Source organism: Vulpes lagopus, chromosome 2 (genome assembly GCF_018345385.1).
Source record: "Vulpes lagopus strain Blue_001 chromosome 2, ASM1834538v1, whole genome shotgun sequence".
In the NCBI taxonomy this organism is placed as follows: domain Eukaryota; kingdom Metazoa; phylum Chordata; class Mammalia; order Carnivora; family Canidae; genus Vulpes; species Vulpes lagopus.
The window spans coordinates 150,549,462-150,570,786 of NC_054825.1; the positions used below are offsets into that span (position 1 = coordinate 150,549,462).

General features: G+C 36.3%; 2 protein-coding genes across 7 annotated transcripts in view; one reads left to right on the top strand and one right to left on the bottom strand.

The window, feature by feature from the left end:
* CD274 (CD274 molecule) overlaps positions 1-21,325 on the top strand; it is a 129,931-nt gene that overhangs the window by 50,786 nt on the left and 57,820 nt on the right. The window lies entirely within an intron of this gene.
* The window catches only part of LOC121484515 (plasminogen receptor (KT)), a 78,538-nt gene that overhangs the window by 26,087 nt on the left and 31,126 nt on the right, over positions 1-21,325 (bottom strand). The window contains exons 5-6 of one of the 4 annotated variants that reach the window (XM_041743887.1): positions 835-965; positions 280-389 (exon numbers count right to left, since the gene is read on the bottom strand). The exons of 2 other annotated variants lie outside the window; for them this stretch is intronic. In XM_041743887.1, coding sequence (XP_041599821.1) covers positions 280-389; positions 835-965 — 241 coding nt within the window. Of the gene's footprint in view, positions 1-279; positions 390-834; positions 966-19,196; positions 19,383-21,325 lie in introns of those variants that run through there. One more of the 4 variants, XM_041743889.1, reaches the window with a different exon arrangement.

Below are 21,325 nucleotides of genomic sequence, written 5' to 3' on the forward strand. Positions count from 1 at the left end.
TATAATTTAATATTATGTTTTGTGATTTATGTAATTATAAGGTTATCTAATTTAGTGTCTAATAATCTATATTAAACAACCAGCTTACAAATTCCTGAAAATTTGGTAGTTAGTTATTGTGGGGTGGTACAGCAGACTGTGAGAGGGAGCAGAAATGTTGGTCACTGGAAGTTCAGGGAAAGGAGTCTTGTCAGAATGTTCATAAATCAAGGGGTCATGAGAGGAGGATCCTTGAACCAGAAAATGAATCCAGAATATACACGAGTTTATCAGACTGACCTTTCATTCTTTGTAGAAGGGTTCCATATCCTAAGTCATACTGGTAGGTGAAGATAAAGCTTAATGGAATAATAGGGAAGAGGAAGGCTGGCTTCTTCTTTCTTATTGCCCTGGTTCAAGAACAAAAAATAAATAAATCTCAAGAATGACCTGTAAATACATATCTCTACACTCAATGAAAAAAAAATGACTGCTTTTTGGAAGAATGTCCTCCATTTTAGAAACTACTTAGTTCATTTGAATCTTCTGTGGGATTAGGATTTTCTAACCTCTCACTAGATTCTGCACCTTCCATCTTAGTGTCTAATCAGTTCTCTCTCTAACTTATAAAATGGAGACAAGGATGGAAGAAATCTGAGAAACTAGAGGTAGAATGAGCTATTCCTACACTGGTTCTATAGTTACCTCCAGGTACACCTACCAAGCTATAAGGGGTTATTGTGTTTACATAGATACTATTTGGACCAAAGTCCTATCTTGGCCAACTTGATAGTAATATGATAATATCAAAAAAAGAAACAAATTACTTAAGAAGCTTATAAATAGCAAACATACCCAGCTGTTAAAGAGATGGCTGCAATGCCAAAAAAAGTTCCAAAATATTTGAGGAATTCCCGAGACCAAGCAATCTGCATGGCCATTTGTCTTTCTCTCATTTCGTTCTGCATCATTAGTTGCCTTTCCATCTGAGGATGAAATAAATGACAAAGTCTGGTTACTTATCTTTTGATTCTGAGCACAGAGTTAATAATCTGCTTTTCCAGGGGATTTTCTTTCTTTATTTGCTTTGATTTGTCTTTTTGTAAAACAAAAACAAAAACAAAAACAAAAAAAGCCCCAGTAGGCTTTGACTAAAGTTCTTCTTGGCAGCTATGCTCGGCTGTCACTTTGGCAGTGAAATCTCCCTGGAATATATACAGAATGGATATGATATTCTTCTTCTGTGTCTTAAGGTCTTGAATGCACGTAGTCTGGAGCTTTTATTCAACCCTAAAATATATGTTCAGCCTCTTCTGTCCCATGCAAGGAAAGATCCATGTGCCTTTAAATGCAGGTACATCTTATTGGTCTTTATTACAACTTGGACTGAAATAATTTTGCCTTCCAAATTTATCCAGCTGCAAACTGACATTCATTTGGAGTAGCAGGTCCATATTATTTTATGATATGATGGCAGAGAGTATTATTCTGAGAGATCCATGGAGATTTTTCTTTGCAACTATTTTCTTGATGTCTCAGGCTCTTTGTCACTTTAGTCAGTGTCTTTCACTGCATTGGAGTAGAAAGCAGGTACAGCCCAGAACACAAAAGGAGACTGGATTTGTGGATAGATTTTTAGAAAACACGCAAGAGAAGCAACAGTCTAAATGCCCATTATTTTGAGAAAGTCAGATTCTTGAGAGAGAAAAGTCGTTTTTTATATTCTAAAATCTTGGCACTATATATCATTAGAGAGCATAGCGGAGAGCAAGCACAGAATTTGTAATATGAATCATAGCTTGGGGAGGAATGAGTAATAATGTGACAGAGTTTTCTCTTCTTGCTTTCTTGCTACTGTGAGAAGACACTGGAAGAGGAAAAGGAGATAGATATAAAGATGGGACTTGGTTCCTTGGCCTCTCTTCGGGGTTCAAACTCTGGAGATTTGTGATGGATTTGGGGGTCCCTGGATGGGAGAGCATTTGTGGACCTATCTTCTGTCAAGAATTCTGGGAAGGGGCAACTAAAGTAGAGCAGAAGGGATTGCAAGGCAGATCTAAGCTTAGGGCAGACCTGAGAGTAGCCACCCTATCTCCCTCAACTGCCAAGGGGAGTGGAGGAATCTGCAGGGTTCCCATGTCAACCTGAAGAGGGGCACAGAAGGCGGCTGAGAATTGAAAGCAGGTGGCTTATCAGGTGGACACCAAAACCTAGAGCCCAGAGAACTTGTAACAGACCCTGAGGTAGAGGCCATAAACCAAGGGCTGGGCAGGGAAAGTGGTTGGATATTAGAGGATTAGCAGCACCCTGGAGTGCAGACATGATGGACAAACACGCCTGAAACAGGTGGAACACCCAGAACAAATCACCCAGTACTGCCAGGTTTCCAAAAGACAATAACAGTACAGGAGCCTCCTCCAACCAGATGTGCCTTCCCAGTGACCACACCACCCCAGGTCACTTGAACTCAAACTACAATTGGTGCAGTGGGAAAATGGACAGAGAAGGGGAGGGAGCCAAGCTGAATTCCAAAGAAATGAGTTTTAAAATAGAAGTAATTGAGTCACTTTGACTTGTCAAAATTAAATTTGCCCTCAGTAATAGAAATTGAAGTTCATTTTGGGCTCAGAGAGTAATATTTTTGCATACATGGTTACTTAACATGTGAAATTTATCCTTGCTATATTACTTATTTTAAAAACTTACATGATAGTTCACAGTATCTGTCCAAGGTGATGTAGAATGCATGAATTAATCATTTGTCTTATTTAAAAGGCAGCTGAATCCAGTCATAACATAGGTGAGTGCAAGATCAGTGGTTCTGAATCTTACCTGCACATTGTGAGCAGCTAGGGAGCTTTTCAAAATCCCAATGCCCACATGTCAGGCCAGTGAAACCAGGGTCTGAAGTTAGGATCAGTCATTAGTATTTTGTAAATGTTGCTGGGTTAATTCCTATTTGCAGGATTGAGAACCACTGCCTGAAAACACTCACAACCTAGGTTTTTCCCACCAAAGATCAAGCTGAAATATCAGTTTGAAAACTGATCCGCTTGGAACTCTCCAAAGATTGGGAACAGAGATCTTAAAGGTGGTGGAACTCATCTGTATAGTACTGTCGTGGTGGATACGTGACACCCTGCATTTGTCAAAGCCCTTTTAACTTCACAGCACAGAGTGAATGGTGTTGTTTACAGTAATGACACATCTGGATGGGGTTCTGGGACAGAAAAAGGACATTAGGGAAAACTAATGAAATTTGAATATGGAATTTATTTAGTAGTGATACACCAATCATACTTTCTTGTTGTGACAGCTGTCCATAGTAATGTAAGATATTAACTGTAGAATTTACAAAGGGTGGAGTATTCAAGAACTCTGTCCTCTTTTTCTGTAAATCTAAAATTGTTTTAAATTTAAGTTTGTTTTTAAAAATGTTTAAAGTCTTATATTCTGGATCTCTTCTACTGATAAGAATAGAGGTACTCATCTCCCTATATCATAGATAAATTGTGAAGATCAGTAACACTGTGTATCTGCAACAAACTCTGAGCCTAGAGTAAAAAAAAAAAAATCTATGCATACCCTTTCCACAGGCAAAAATTTCCTGAACTATACTTTTAATTATCATTTAAAGCTTTATTACCTTATACTTCATAAAATTATGCTTAAAATCATAGGTCTAGATCTAAATACATTTAAAAATTCAAAATTAGGGCAGCCCCAGTGGTGCAGTGGTTTAGCGCCACCTGCAGCCCAGAGTATGATCCTGGAGACCCTGGATCGAGTCCCACGTCAGGCTCTCTCTGTATGATGCCTGCTTCTCCCTCTGCCTGTGTCTCTGCCTCTCTCTCTCTGTCTCTATGAATAAATAAATAAAATCTTTAAAAAAAAATCAAAATTAATAAGGGGTGCCTGGGTGGTTCAATCAGTAAAGTGTATGCCTTCGGCCCAGGTCATGATCTGGGATCCTGGGATGGAGCCCCACATCGGGCTCCCTGCTCATCGGGGAGTCTGGCTCCCCTTCTCCTTTTGCCCCTCCCCCTGTTTGTGCTTGGTCTCTCACTCTCAAATTAATTAATTAAATAAAACCAATTAATTAACAAATTTTATAACCAAGCTTTTTCAGTAGCCATAAAGGGATAATTATGTTGATGCAGTTATTAATTTATCAATAATAGACATCATGTAACTAAGTGTACATTCATTTTCACCCTTCTTCCCCAAATATTGACACTAATGAGAAATAAGAGCAAAATAAAACCTGTACAGTAAGTTTCCTAGCAGTCTTTAACCCAAATTATAAATGTAAGATTCTTGATCCTATTTTATTTTAATTAATTACTTTAAAAGTAATTTTAAAAGATTTGTTTACAAGAATGTTTAATTATAACCCTGTGGTTATAATTATACCCAGGAATAATGATGAAACCTATGCTAATTTATTTTCCTCCTTTGTTATTTAACATTAATTAATTAATATACAGTGTACTATTAGTTTCAGAGGTAGAATTTAGTGATTTATCAGTTGTATAAAACACCCAGTGCTCATTACATCAAGTGTGCCCACCCATCTCCCCTCCAGCAGTCCTCAGTTTTTTCCCTATAGTTAAGTCCTAATCATAAGTTAAGAATTAACCTTAAGTCTCTTATGGTTTGTCCCCCTCTCTGATTTTGTCCTATTTTATTTTTCCTTCCTTTCCCCTATGTTCATCTGTTTTGTTTCTTAAATTCCATATATGAATGAGATCATATGATATTTGTCTTTCTGACTTATTTTGCTTAGCATAATCCCCTCTGTTCCATCCAGATTGTTGCAAATGGCAAGATTTCATTCTTTTTGATGGCTGAGTAATATTCAATTGTATGTATATACCACATCTTCTTTATCCATTAGTTTGTCAATGGACATATGGGCTCTTTCATGTTTGGGCTATTGTGGACATTGCTGCTATAAACATTGGAGTGCATGTGCTCCTTAGAATCACTATGTTTGTATCCTTTGGATAAATACCCAGTAGTGCAGTTGCTAGATCACAGAATAGCTCTATTTTTAACTTCGTGAGGAACCTTCATACTGTTTTCCAGAGTGGCTGCAGCAGTTTGCATTCCCACCAGCAGTGTAGAAGGGTTCCCCTTTCTCCACATCTTAGCCAACATCCTTTGTTTCCTGAGTTGTTAATTTTAGCTATTCTGACTGGTGTGAGGTGGTATCTCATTGTGATTTTGACTTGTATTTCCCTAATGCCAAGTGATGTTGAGCATTTTTTCATGTGTTTGTTGGCCATTTGTCTTCTTTGGACAAATGTGTATTCATGTCTTCTGCCCATTTCTATTTTAAAGGAATTTTAGATCTTTTCATAATACAAATGTTTTGGTTTCTGTTATTTCTTGGTATTGCTTTACAGAACGATTTGAAATTAGAATGTTCCTTATTTAAGGGACGCCTGAGTAGCTCAGTGGTTGAGCATTTGTCTTCGGCTCAGGTCATGATCCGAGGGTCCTGGGATCAGGTCCTGCATTGGACTCCCCACAGGGAGCCTGCTTTTCCCTCTGCCAGTGTTTCTGCCTCTCTCTCTGTTTCTCATGAATTTAAAAAAAAAAAAAAAAAAAGGAATGTGCCTGATTATGACTTCAGACTAATGACCTTACAGGTTTATCTGATACTAGTTTAACAGTTATAGAATCACAGTCAATTTTAAACAGAACATAATAAAAGAGAACAGGCAGCCTGCGTGGCTCAGCGGTTTAACACCGCCTTCAGCCCAGGGCCTGATCCTGGAGACCTGGGATTGAGTCCCATGTTGGGCTCCCTGCATGGAGCCTGCTTCTCCCTCTGCCTGTGTCTCTGCCTCTCTCTCTCTCTCTCTCTCTCTCTCTCTCTCTCTCTGTGTCTCATGAATAAATAAATACAATCTTTAAAAAAAATAAAAGGGAGCTAGTTTATTAGAAATAATTGTACATAGGAGAAATCACATTCTGTCCATCTTCATAATACTGTTATATATGCTCTTCTGTATTTTAATTCTCAGGTTCTTTGTTGAAAAAATATTAAGCAGCAACAAAATTTCTGATCTCAGTAATTTTGTCAAGTAATTTGTCAATCTCTGAGTTTCAAAAGGGACAGTTTCATAAAGGTCCACAGACCACTTAATTCAAGTTTCCTCTTTTTTTAAAAAAAGATTTTATTATTTATTTATTTATTTATTTATTTATTTATTTATTTATTTATGAGAGACACACAGAGAGAGAGACAGAGACAGAGACACAGGCAGAGGGAGAAGCAGGCTCCATGCAGGGAACCTGACGTGGGACTTGATCCCGGGTCTCCAGGGTCATGTCCTGGGCTAAAGGCAGGTGCTAAACCGCTGAGCCACCCTGGCTGCCCTCAAGTTTCCACTTAATAAAATGATTAAGTTTTACTTGGACACATAAACCATTTTCAGAGCAGAAAGAAGGCAATGACATTGTCCTATATTCTATATTCATTGCATTTTTTTAAATTGGAGCCTATTCTATTTTGAGAAATAATCAGGCCAGTCTTGAAAAAATTCAGTTATATCTGTGTTTCTAGTTTCCAGTGGTCTTTTAACTTATGCATAATATATTCCCAAGTAACAGAAAAGTTTTGTTTTTATTTGCTTAATTGGGCAGTCCCAAAATATATTATATGTATCCTTCCACAAAAGAGGTCTAATTTTTATGAGAAATGAAAATATTTCATATTTGTCTGTGCCTTTGTTAAATTAATAGAGACATTTTGATACCCTCTAAAACTAAAAGCAAAATCAGAATTTCAGGTAAACAGAAAATAAACTAAGGTTGTTAAAGCAATTGTAATGAAAGCTGTGACAAGTAGATTTATCCTTAATTTGCTCTACAGATATTTTAAATGCTCAAAATCCAGTAAGTAGTTTGGAGAGAATCCAGAAAGGAAAATGAGTAATGAATTCAAGCTTTAAAAAAAGGCTACTAGTTTTTAATGAATGACTTATGAAAATAATTGAACATAAACTAAATTGTAGTCATATTTTGAAGCTTAAAAGCTTTGCTTACAGCATCTTGTTACACATCTTCCCATAATGGTTAAACACAATTAATCCATCCTTTCTCCCAGATGTTTGTAAACAAGTACGGTCACCCTAGGTAAAAAATAAAAATGCCAGTTTGGCAAAAACTCTTTATGTGAAGTTACGGATTCCAAGATGTATTAGCTCCCCCAACAAGACCAGAAGATGCTAACAAGATGAGCAGAATCTGAGAAAGGACAAAAGTTGACCTTCTCAACCATTATCTAAAATTCTTTAAAGACCATTCCTGGTGTCTGTTACATTATAAGCACTAATAACTGAAGTTGAAGACAATTCCACAACTTAAGTAAAAACAACAACAACAACAACAACAAAACAATAAGGGTATTTTCTTTCATTCTGGTTTTCCTCATTTTAAAGAGTACCTATTTCTTAGTTTGATAATTAATATTCCACTATGTCAATCCTAACTGTGCATAAGACTAAAGCTTCTATTTTGTAATACTTAGGACTAAGAATCTTAGAACCAGAATATGCTTCAAAAGATTAAATCAGAAAATGTTTAAGAAATTGTAGGATGCTTATTTCTCTCCTTCAGTGTGGCAGATATACTAAACTGATAGACTAAAAATAACAATGTGGCCCACTAGCTAAGTGTTAGGTACTGTGCTAGTTACATACACAGACCTTCCCATTAAACCCTCTGAGGTCCATCTAGGAGTTGAAGAAAACAGAACAAGGCCAGCCCATGGCTTTTTTTAAAGATTTTATTTATTTGAGAGAGAAAGTGTTTATGCACACATGTGAGCCCTAGTGGTAGGAGGGGCAGTGGGAGAGGGAGAAGCAGGCTCCCTGCTCTGATGCAGAGCTGTATCCCAGGACCCCAAGATCATGACCTGAGCTGAAGGCAGATGCTTACTTGTTTATATTTCTGTCTTAAAAATGATCCTTATATTACTTTCCTGTTGAAAAGCTTTCACTGGCCCTTTAATTCCTAGACATGACATAGCCTTTAAAACTCCTATTTTGGGGACACCTGGGCAGCTCAGTGGTTGAGCATCTGCCTTTGGCTCAGGGTGTGATCCCAGGGTCCTGGGATCGAGTTGCACATTGGGCTCCCTGTAGGGAGCCTGCTTCTCCCTCTGCCTATGTCTCTGCCTCTCTTTCTCTGTGTCTCATGAATAAATAAGTAAAATATTTAAATAAAACAAAACAAAACCTTCCTATACTGGTTTACCTCTTGGGCTTCATGTACTGTGCTCCTCTCCCAGACTCCAGCCCCTAGCCCTCACCTATGCCGGGCAGGTTCACCTTTCCATACATTTTTTCTTATGGAAAGGGAAGGACTTTGAGGTTGCATGGACTAGGTTCAGATGCTAGTTACATCACTCTTGCTAGGTGATTGTGGTTGAGACCTCTAAATGTCTTGATTCCCAATTTCTCCAACTCTAGGAGCAATACAGCTACCTTACAGGTTGCTCTCCTAAGTTATGTGGCACACTGCACGGCACTGGTGCATCACAGCCACTGGTGTGCATTAGCCTGTCTGCCTTGCTTTTTCCTCTTACCTCCTTATGTAGTAGTTACATAGACTTAGAGCCATATTCTTTCACTTTGTTTACTCTCTCTTTCATGGAGCGTTTACCTGTTTTCCTTTAAATAAAGTTTCTCTTACCTGAAGGCCCTGACATCTCTTTCTGGAGCCCCATCTGCTCTCTGAGCATTGTTGCCAGCTGCAGCCGTCTGCCTAGCATTTCTGGCACTACCCTGAATTCAACACTCCTTCCACTTCAGTGGTAGTTTCCTCCAGACCAGCTCCTCTGCCGCTCCTTGTATTCCTCAGAGGCTCCGTGATTCTCCCAGGGAATGAAAACTTTGGTTTCATTTTCAGCTTACCCCTCTTTTTAATCCTGCCAAGTATTTAGTTAGTCCAGAAAGTCCATGAACTTTTCTTTTTTTTTTTTTCCCATGAACTTTTCTTTCGAAATCTCCCCCTTTCTCCATTCTTGTTGCTTCCCCTGAAATCCAAGTCCTTATCACCTCAGTCTGGCTACTGCAGCAGCCTCTGGCAGGCTTATATGTCCAGCCTGCGGGGTCAGCCTATTGACAAAAGCACTGTGTCAAGAGGTTAACACTGTGCACTCTGGGGCAGACTGCTTGCGTGTGGAGCCTAGCTCCATCACTGCCAGTGTTCAGTGTTTGCATCTTCCTGAGCTTCAGTCTTCTCATCTTAAAATTGAGCAAATGACAGTGTCTACCTGTTAAAGAGTTGTTATAAGGATTAAATGAGCAAATATTTGCAGAGGTCTAGAGCAGAGCTTTACTAAGGGTTCAATAAAAATTAGTTGCTGTTATTTGCCTAGAACATAGATACACAGTTTTAAGGTTGATTATTTAAAAATATCAATTCTGTCCCAGTTTCTCCCCTGCTCAAAAATTTCTAATGCTTCTCTTTTTGCCACATCACATATAAATGCTCTGCTCAGCTTTCCACATCCTCCAGACCAGGTCTGTGCCCCAAGACAACCTCATTTTCTGCTGCAGCCCTTCCCAGCTCTGGTCAGCCTGGCCTCCTACAATTTTCTAGATGGAACTCCAGCCCTCTCTTCTGTGACCTCAGACAAGTCAGGGCATATCTAAGCTTCAGTTTTCTCATCTGTAAAATGGGCATAGTAACAGTACCTACCTCATGGGTTTATTTTCTTAGGAGACTACAAATAAATTATGTATACAGAGTATCTTCTTTTTCTTTCTTTCTTTTTTTTTTTTTTAACATGACTGCAGTAGTTGGAGGAAAGGATGTTTGGGAAGAGCAGAAGCAGCTTTACATAGTATCAACCAGAAATACATTTCTGTAAATTATAATGCCTAGGGAAGTAAAAATGTGTTTCAGGAGAAAAAGACCAAATCTCTACAAAAAGGAACATGTTATTCCTAAAAGCTAATGCTGTTGAGTCATTTACTTCCTGTAATATTCTCTTTGGCAGATGTTACTAACATCCCCATTTTTCCAGAAGAAGAAACTGATGGTAAGAATGATGAGGTAATATACCAGTATGTGTAGCTCTGTGTGTATGGAGTTTTCTTTTACTTCTTAGATGAAGAAACTGTAGTTCCAACAGTTTGAAAGGCACACGCAAATTTGTAGAATGAGTGCTTGGCTGGGCTAGAGCTCCTTCTCTGGACTGTTAATCCAATGTTCTCAATAAAACCCAACTTCCCTAATATTTATTTTCAGATCTAAGTCATGCTGTTCATTTAGTAATAAAAAAATGTTTTTACATAACCAGTTTAATTCATAAGATGTTTACTTTATTGCAAATGTAACTTACCCAACAATAATCCATAGCTTCTTTATAGAATGAACTTTAAATGTTGTAATAGTTGGTCACAAATGGAGTTACAATCTTCCAAAGATTAGCCTAGCATCTTAATTTTTGTCAGTTGGTGAGAACAGGCCAAAAAAAAAAAAAAAAGGTAAAAAGAAATAGAGAAATGCTGCATTTCCAGCAATATCAGGGAATCAGCTATTCATACTTAAAAGCATAGTCCAGAGGACTAAAATATATTCCTCTAAGCAGGAAGATTTGCAAGAGATTTCTAACCATTTTAATAGATAATTATCTAAAAGCTATATACTGCTTTTATTCTGGTATACAGTATAATATGCTGTTGCCTTCGTAATAGGATATAGCAAACCAAAGCTGCTTGATGGCTTATTTAGTTATAAGTTTATGTTAGTGGTTATATACACCTCTCCAGGAAGGACTGGAGGTGGTTTGAACATCAAGAGATTTCTTATAAATATAGTCATCATCAGTTCTGTGCTGTAATGCCGCGTTGCTGCCAGAGTTCGCTGAGGGGCCATAGGACTCTGTGTCTGTCTCCTCCTATATCAAATAGTTATTCCTCACTTTTAGTAGTAAATCCTCTTCTAAGCACCAGTCCTTCCTGGGGATTCCCTTTCTACTTTTTGTCTCCCTCTCCTTTTCTCTCAGTGATCTGTTGCTTTTGTTGTAGGGGCAGTAAGGGAGCAAAGCTTGTCAGAACTGTGTATAAAATAAAAATACATATATTCCTAATACATCCTAATGAGGACCTGAAAATCAGGGACCTCCTGTGGGTATGTTGTATGCATTTTATTTTATTTTATTTTTTTAATTTTTTTTTTAATTTTTATTTATTTATGATAGTCACAGAGAGAGAGAGAGAGGCAGAGAGACACAGGCAGAGGGAGAAGCAGGCTCCATGCACCGGGAGCCCGATGTGGGATTCGATCCCGGGTCTCCAGGATCACGCCCTGGGCCAAAGGCAGGCGCCAAACCGCTGCGCCACCCAGGGATCCCAGTTGTATGCATTTTAGAACACAGCCTTGTTATAATTATTTGGTTCTTTTGTCTTTAAGTATTTCTTTTTGCTTCCTCATCATGTTCCAGATAAGAGGTTGTTGGATGACTTTGGTCTAAGGAGATGCTGTTACAGTCAAGATAAAATAGAGAGTAATATTGTTTACACCTTCTATAATAATTGTCAGAAAACTTGTGAAGTACTTATTTTCAGGAATTGAGCCAAAGCAAAAGAGAAGTAAAATGGAATAAAACAAAAAGACAAACCTAACCACCCTGAATACAACTATGACCATGTAGAATGTTCTTTTATTAGTTTCCCTTCTATCTTATCAATGAATTGTGCTTCAGTCCTACATTTTGATATCTTCAGGGAATCCCAGACCTGAAGGTTTTATCTAATAAAAAGTACTTTTGTATGTGTGGTTTTACTATATTCAGAAATGCTCTAAATCTAAAATCATTCTTACAGAGTTCTTCAGAAGATGGAGGAATCCAGAGCAAGAAGCAAACAGGGGTGATTAAAGGCTATGTTGAGCAAAGCCTTTCCCACCAGCTTTGCAGAAATTTTTAAAACATTTTTTTGACAAGCTAATTCTGAAATTTCCTTGGAGGAAGAAATATACAGCAAAATGGATGAACTTCAAAAATATCATGCTTACTGAAAGAAGCCAGACACAAAAGATCATGCATTGTATAATTAAACTTATGTGAAAGGTCCCCAAAAGGCAAATCTGTAGAAACAAAGTAGGTTAGTCGTTTTCTGGGTGTGGTGTTGGGATCAAAGACTTACTATAAGTGAGCACAAGGGAATTTTGGGAAGTGATGGAAATGTTCTAAAACTGAATTATGTTGATGGTTGCAGAACACTATACATGTATTAAAAATCATTGAATTGCATCCTTACAGTGGGTGGATCTTATACTATATAAATTATACCTCAAAAATGGTGTCTAAAAAAATAGAAATGGGACACGGTACCCTTTCAGCATCAGTCATGATAGGTAAGTCAGAAAGTGTTTATTTTCAATCATCATAAAAAAAAAACCAAGGAAGATATGTGGTGAGATAGTTCCCTGACTATGAAATTATTCCTGCGTCTTTAAAAGGGTCTTTTGTGTTCCATTCAAAAACATCTGAACCACTTGGTAAAGAGTAATTCTATTCAGATGCAAAGACTTTATAATTTTATAATAAAACATTCTATTTTACACTTATTAAAGAGGGAAGAAAAGACCGTTTTAGCATTATATATGTTCCTTTTCATAAATCATTACTTTTAAGCCTCATATTCTATACATTTTCTGTTCTTGTATTAAAACACATCAAATTATCCGTGCAGTCGCATGAGATGGGGAGAATATTGTTATTTTCTCTGTTAATGTTTCTATATTGTCTTAAAGTTTTCTTACCACTAATACTAATATCACTCTTCCTGGGTAAGAGGTGCAGTCTACACCCCAGCAAATTTTTGGTCAAGAGGGTGAATTGAAGTGATCTGCTTTCCCTAAAACATTGCTCTAATATCAGCCCATCACCATTTTTGCAACGAATTTGCAATCAGCTTGTATGGTTGTTAATCTGGAGGTTCTTTTATTTAGAAGAAAATATATTTGTATAGTAGGTAAAATCAGAATCCAACTAATAATAGAAAGTTAATCTAGTGATATAATAATTACTAATAGGAAGAGTTCATAGGGCAAGTCATCTCTAATTGTAATGAATTTTAGGCAACCCTTTAAATTAGAAGTTTTTTATTTAAATCTGATTTCAATATAAAGACAAAAGTAGGTTGTGAAAAGAATTCATTAGTTATCCATTTCTGGGAAATAATATTTCCAGTACTCGTGTTCATATGTGATTTTAAAAATAAAATACCATCTCATTATTATAATAAAATAACCATTAATTCCTGAAAGGGGAAAAAATGTTATTTTTACATTCTGTCCTTTTCTGATGTGTATGGGTCTAAGAGTTCTACAGAAAGGTGAGCCTGACCCAGTCATAACCAATAAATCTTAGATTTGCTGCTGTTTAATCCCTGCAGTGACACTCATTCCTCCTGCAAAATAATGCTAAATAAAAAACCCAAACTGAATAACCATAGATAGGGAGAGGTCAGATTGGGAAACATAAGCATAAATGAAGAGTTTTATGTCAAAAATTTTTTTCTATAATCCTCCTGAATGTTTTTTAGCTTAATGAGAAAGAGACATATTTTTTGTTATGGCTGTTCATTCACACTGACTTCTTTTTTAAAAAAAAACTAAAGCCAAAAAAAAAAAAAAACAAACTAAAGCCTAATTTTATAGTATAAATAAAGCACGCTAAGATATGAAATATTAAAACAATAGTTGGCCCACAGTGGGAGGGGGAAAAAAGGCCACAGAAAACACAGTGTGTTGGAAAGGGAAAGGCATGAGCTTTCATGAAAGGTATTAGCATCATTAAATCTCAGTCTAAAAGAAGACAGCACTCCCTGTGTCAAATCAAATAGAAAACGAATTCCAGGTGGATCAAAGCCCTAAATGTACCAAATGAATTGATAACTATTTTATAAGTAAAATTTGAAGACTGCTTGTGTAACCTTAGAGAAGCAAAGACCTTTTTGAGGAAGACAGGAAACACAAAGGAAGAGATTAATAAATTTTATACATTAAAAATGAACAATTCACTACTTCATACCCATTAGGATGACTATCATTTAAAAAAAAAAACAAACAGAAAATAACAAATGTTGGCAAGAGGTAAGGATGTGAAGAAACTAGAATTGCTGATGAGAATATAAAATGGTGCAGCTTCTATGGAAAATGGTATGAGGATTTCTCAAAAAAGAAATTAAACATAAAATTACCATATCATCCAGCAATTCCACTTCTGGTTATATTCCCACAAGCAATGAAAGCAGGAACCGGGATAGATATTTGTACACCTCTATTCACAGCAGCATTACTTACAATAGCCATTTGGAGGGAGCAACCCAAATGTCTATTAACAACGGAATGAATAAACAAAACGTGGCATTTATATACAATGGAATATTCAGCTTTAAAGAGGAAGGAAATTGTAACACATGCTACAACTTAGATGAAACATGAGGACATTGTGCTACATGAAATTAGTCAATCACAAAACTGCAAATGTTATAAAATTTCACTTCTATGAGGTACCTATAATAATCAAATTCATGGAGAAAGTAGAATGGTAGTTGTGGGGAGCTGGGATAAGAGGAGGGTAGAGAGTTAGTGTTAATGGTAGAGAGTTTTCGTTGAGGTGGTGGTGATGATTGCACAAAGGAGAGGCATGATGGAGTCAAGAGTATGGGCTCTGCGATCAGACTACCTGCATTTGAGTCCTGATGCTGTCACTTATTAACATTGTGCCCTTGGGCAAGTCGCTTAATCTCTCTGTGTACCTCAGTTTCTTCATCTGTAAAATATGGGAAATAGGGGATCCCTGGGTGGCTCAGTGGTTTGGCGCCTGCCTTTGGCCAAGGGCGTGATCCTGGAGTCCCGGGATCGAGTCCCACGTCAGGCTCCCTGCATGGAGCCTGCTTCTCCCTCTGCCTGTATTTCTGCCTCTCTCTCTCTCTGTGTCCATCATGAATAAATAAATAAATAAATAAATAAATAAATAAATAAATAAATAAATCTTTATAAAAAAAAGTACGGAAAATATAGTATCTACCTCATAAGGTTGTCTTGAGGACTACATTGTTAGTGAGAATAGCAAATACAAAGAATTCAACCCTATGGTTGAAGCTGGAAATGTCTATTAAAATTTAAAGTGCACCGACCGTTTGGGGCACCTGTGTGGCTCAGTCAGTTGAGTGTCCAACTCTTGATTTTGGTTCAGTCATGATCTCAGGGTCTTGAGATTGAGCTCACCCAAATCAGGCTCCCCACTCAGTGGGGAGTTTGCTTGTCTCCCTCTTCCTCTGCCCCTCACCCTGCTCATGCTCACTCTCTCTCTAAAATAAATAAATCTTTTTTAAAAATGCACCTACCCTTTGATCTAGCAATTCCACTTTGGGAAGTATCATTACTTAATAAAAACTAGTTATTTTTTCTGTTCTTTTCATCATTAGCATCAGCATCAGCATCGTTATCCTTATGCAGATATATATTCTGATGTGGAAAAACCTATAAGGCATATTGTCAAATGGAAGAAAGCAAGGCATAGAAGAGTGTATAGTATGCTACCACTGCACATCACACACACACACACACACACACACACATTATATATACATCTTCATATTCATATACACCTGACTCAGTATGGACTGTCTTTGAAAACTTTGAGAAACTAGTAATGGTGATTGCATCTGAGGAGCTAAACTAGATGGCTGGGGACAGGGATGGGAGGAAGTTTTCACTATATACTCTTTTGTTCTTACAGAATTCTGTATCATGTGCACATGTTAACTATTCAAACATAATTTTTATAAAGAAAGAAAACAAATCCCCCAAACCACATTTCAGCCTGAACTTCAACTGTCTGTAAAGCTAGGTATTTGTTTTCATACCCAACAAGAGGGCAATAGATAAGTGGGTAATGGAATATTCATATAATGGAATATTCTGTAGCCTTAACAGTGACTCTCTATCTCTGTTGTGAAGGCTATCCACAACACTGGAAAATTTATAGACACAGTGTCAAATTTAAGCATAGTACAGAATTTTATATAGAGTATGATAGCAGTTACATAAACTTAAAATGTAGCACAGAAAGACTGGGGAGAACGTTAGGATGATTTTGTCAGAGCTGTAGCACTATGGTAATATTTTCTTCCTTCTACACATAGGTATTTTACAATTTTGTTTATGCAATATTGACATACAATATTATATTATTTCAGGTATATAGTATAGTGATTCCATGCTCTTATACATCATAAAATGATCATCTCAATAGCTCTCGTTACCATCTCTCACTCCACAAAGTTGTTGCAATTTAATTGGCTATATAGCCTATGCTGTACATTAAATTTCTATGACTTATCTATTGAATAACTGGAAGTTTTGTCTCTTAATCCCCTTTACCTGTTTCACTCACGGCAACAGCCCTTTTTCCTTCAGTAGCCTTCAGTTTGTTCTCTGTTTCTATGAGTCTGTTTCTATCTTGTTGTTTTTTTAGATCCCACATATAAGTGAAATCATACAGTATTTGTCTTTGTCTTTCTCTGACTTACTTCACTTAGCATAATAAGTGAAGGTCCATCCATATTGTTGCAAATGGCAAGATCTCTTCCTTTTTATCGCTAAGTAATATTCTATCATATGTACCACCTCTTCTTTATCCATTCATCTATCAGTGGACACTTAAGTTGCTTTAATATATTGGCTATGTAAATAGCCAATAATGTAAATAATGCCACAGTGAACAGAGATGCATATATCTTTTTTTTTTAGTTTAAATTCAATTAGCCAACATATAGTACATCATTAGTTTCAGTTGCAATTTTCAATAATTCATCAGTTGCGCATAACATCCAGTGCTCATCATATCACGTACCCTCCTTAATGTCCATCATACAGTATCTTTTTGAACTACAGTTTTCATTTTGTTTGGATAAATTTCCAGAGGTGAAACTGTTGAATCATACGGTATTTCTATTTTTAATTTTTTGAGGAAACTCCATACTGTTTTTTTTCCATAATGGCTGTACCAATTTACATTCCCAGCAATAGTGCACAAGGGTTCTGTTTTCTCCACATTCTTACCAACACTTATTTCTTGTCTTTTTGATAGTAGGTGTGAGGTGATACCTCATTGTTATTTTGGTATGCATTTCCCTGATTACTAGTGATGTTGAGTATCTTTTCATGTGTCTGCCATTTGTATGTCTTCTTTGGAAAAATATCTAATCAGGTCCTACACCCATTTTTAATCGAGTTATTCTTTTGTATTGAGTTGTATACGTTCTTTATATATTTTTTGATAACCCTTTTTTGGATATATCATTTGCAAATATCTTCTCCCATTAAGTAGGTTTCCTTTTTTTTATTTATTTATTTTTTATTTTTTTTTAAGTAGGTTTCCTTTTCATTTAATTGATGGCTTTCATCACTGTGCAAAAGCTTTTTTTGTTTGCTGTAGTCCCATTTGTTTAGTTTTGCTATTGTTGCCCTTGCCTGTGGAGACATATCTAAAAAAATATTGCTAAGACTGATGTCATAGAGCTTACTGCCTATGTTTTCTTTTAGGTTTCAGGTTTTACATTTAAGTCTTTAATTCATTTAAAATTTTATTTTTGTGTTTGATGTAAGAAAGTGGTCCAGATTCATTCTTTCACATGTATCTGTCCAGTTTTCTCAATACTGTTTATTGAAGAGACTTTTTTCACTGTTGTATGTTTTTGCCTCTTCTGTGATAGATTAATTGATCATGTAAGTATGGATTCATTTCTGGTCTCTCTATTCTGTTCCATTAACTTTTGTGCTAGTTTCAATCATACTGTTTTGATTACTATAACTTTGTAGTATAGTTTGAAGTCAAGGAACATGGTACCTGCAGTTTTGTTCTTCTCTCAAGATTATTTTGGCTATGGCTATGTGATTCCATATAAATTTTATTACTGTTTTTTCTGATTCTGTGAAAAATGCCACTGGTATTATAATAGGGATTACATTGAATCTGTAGGCTGCTTTGGGTAACTTGGACATTTTTAACAATATTAATTCTTTCAATCCATTAGCACAGTATATCTTTCCATTTGTGCTATCTTCAATTTCTTAAATCAGTGTCTTCAGCATGTAGTCTTTTATTTCCTTGGTTAAATTTAATCCTAAGTATTTTATTCTTTTTGATGCAATTATAAATGGGATTGCTTTCTTAATTGCTCTTTCTGCTGCTTCATTATTAGTATACAGAAATGCAACATATTCTGTATATTAACTTTGTACCCTACAACTTTACTGTATTTATTTATTCTAATAGTTTTAGGATAGAGTCTTAGGGTTTTTTTTAAGGTTTTAAAAATACATATATAGTAATATGTCATCTGCAAATAGTGACAATTTTACTTTTTCCTTTTCAACTTGGATGTGTTATTGTTTTTTCTTGCCTAATTGTTATGGCTAGGACTTCTTATACTATGTTGAATAAAAATGGCAAGAGTGCTTATCTTTGTCTTCCTCCTGATGTCAGAGGTAATGCTCATAGCTTTTCACTATTAGCATTATATGGTCATATATGGCCTTTATTATGTTGAGGTAAATTCCATCTATACCCATTTTGTTGAGAGTTTTTATCATAAATAGATGTTGAATTTTATTAATTTATTTTGTTTATTTTGTAATGAAAGGATTATGTTAAAATGGAAAAATATAAATAGGGTAAAGTATTTTTACTTTATAAAAATATAAATTTTTATATTTATAAAAATATAAATAGGAAAAATATAAATATACATAAATACATACAATCTCACAAAGTGAGATTATTTATATACATAAATACATACAATCTCACAAAGTGAGATTATGTACTATTTTTTTCTTTATGATTATGTATACAAAAATAAACTAGTAAGATTTTTAATTTTTAATTTTTTTTTTTAATTTATTTATGATAGTCACAGAGAGAGAGAGAGAGAGAGAGAGAGGCAGAGACACAGGCAGAGGGAGAAGCAGGCTCCATGCACTGGGAGCCCGACATGGGATTCGATCCCGGGTCTCCAGGATCGCGCCCTGGGCCAAGGGCAGGCGCCAAACCGCTGCGCCACCCAGGGATCCCATTTTTAATTTTTTAATTTTTAAAAAATTTTAAAATATTTTATTTATTCATGAGAGACACAGGGAGAGAGGCAGAGATACAGTCAGAGGGAGAAGCAGGCTCCATGCAGGGAGCCCAACGTGGGACTAGATCCTCAGTCTCCAGGATCAGGCCCTGGGTTGAAGGGGGTGCTAAACCACTGAGCCACCCAGGCTGCCCATAAGATTTTTTAAAAAGAATATATCCATAATGGTATCTGGAAAACAAGGAAGGATGCCATCCACAAGTGAGAAATTTTGCAGAATTTCTGAAATAGAAGAGAGCAGATGAGATCAGAATGATGGTAAAACCAGAGTAGAAGAGAAACTACAATCTAAAACAGACCCGGGGAGGACACTTCTACCTATAAGAATGTTGGAGAAGCTTCAAGCTGGGGAATTAATTAAATAACTACCTGTACATCTAACTATAATTGTTACCCCTACCCTCCAAGACAGAGAGAGAGGTAGCAGTGTTTGCCTCTAGTCCAATTTTCTCCAAAGTGGAAAATATCTTGGAGGAAGCTCCTTTTCTTGGGGATGGGATCCAAGATAGAAGAGGTGTTATTGAGGCAATTCTGGATTTCAGTAACAGACAAACAAGGAAGACATCTCTTAAAAAGTAGGTTCATTCAGTCTTGAATATGACATCATGCTCCATCCCAAAGTGAATTTTTGTTTGACAGTTGTGGGGTTTTTAAGTCTGCTCCTTGCTCAGCCACCCTAAAGAGCAGCTCTTGTGTTGGCACATGTTATCCATTCTACAAAGCCCACAGACTTCAGAGGAAATTTATACCAGCTACTGACATTAATCAACTTACTCCTACCTCTAAGAATGCTGGAGAAACTTCTTAGGAACAAGAAACTAAGGGCTACTAGACAGGTGAGGGCAATCAAGAACATAGAAAGATTATAAGGTACATAAAGAGAATACCTGGAATCTGAAATTGAGTAATATGGGACAGAAGAAAACTGAAGTCTGTGTGATTAGAAACTTCTTTCTCAGTTCCTGGATGTGTCTACAAGGGACATTGCCTGCATAGTGTCTCTAGCTGGCTTTTAAGTGCCTCTGGGATAGACCACAGAGAGGTTGAGGGCATTGCACATGATATCAGTCAGTCTTACAATTATAATGTTGAACAAAGAAGCCAGAAACAAAACAGTACCAACCATAGGATTCCAGTGATGTAAAGATCAAAATCAAATACAAAACTAATCTGTGCTGTTGGATGTCAGGATCATAACTATCCTTAAAGGGGAGGGTGTGAGTGACTGCAAGGGGTTATAGCAAGGCTTAAGAGAGATGTTCAGGCTGTGAAAATTAAGTGAGCTGTACACTTTAACAGTGATGAAAGCTATATACAGCTGATCAAAGAGCTGTAACAGTTCAGAACCCTATATACATGAGAAATCTAGCATTAGAATGTATAAAGCCAAACTCTTGGGGAAAACAAACGTTTGCAAATTATAAATAATGATGGTAGGATTTAACCAACTCTCAGAAATTGATAGCTCTGATAGAAAAAAATGTAGAAATACTGAGGATTTGAACAATTAAATTAACAAGTTAATTATATGTATATAACCCAGTAAACATAGAAAAATATTCTTTGTAAATATTCAAGGAACATTGTGTTTACCACAGTAAAATACCACAATAAATTCTCAAGGCAGAAATATCATAGACCATTTTTTTAAATCATAGTGCAGTAAAAGTAGGAAATAAAACAAGTGGATAATGATTGTCTATCTATAAGAATTTAAGAAAATAAATTGAAAAATGACTAAAATTTTTTTAAAAACTAAAATCAACAAGATAATTTAGCAAGATGGCTGAATATAAGATCATATAAGATCAAGATGCAAAAATTAAAAATTTTCTATATGCCAGAAACCATTAAAAACTATTCATGGGATGCCTGGGTGGCTCAGCGGTTGAGCATCTGCCTTCAGCTCAGGTCACAATCCTGGAGTCCCAGGATGGAGTCCCACATCGGGCTCCCCACAGGGAGCCTGCTTCTCCCTCTGCCTATGTCTCTGCCTCTGTGTGTGTGTGTGTGTCTCTCATGAATAAATAAATAAAATCTTTTTTAAAAATCTATTCATAATATTACAAATACTATATAATACCCAGGAATAAATTCCAACCAGAATCCTATCAAGAATTACCTTAGTGAACTTCACAGGCTTGTTGTAAAATTTACTTAGAGGA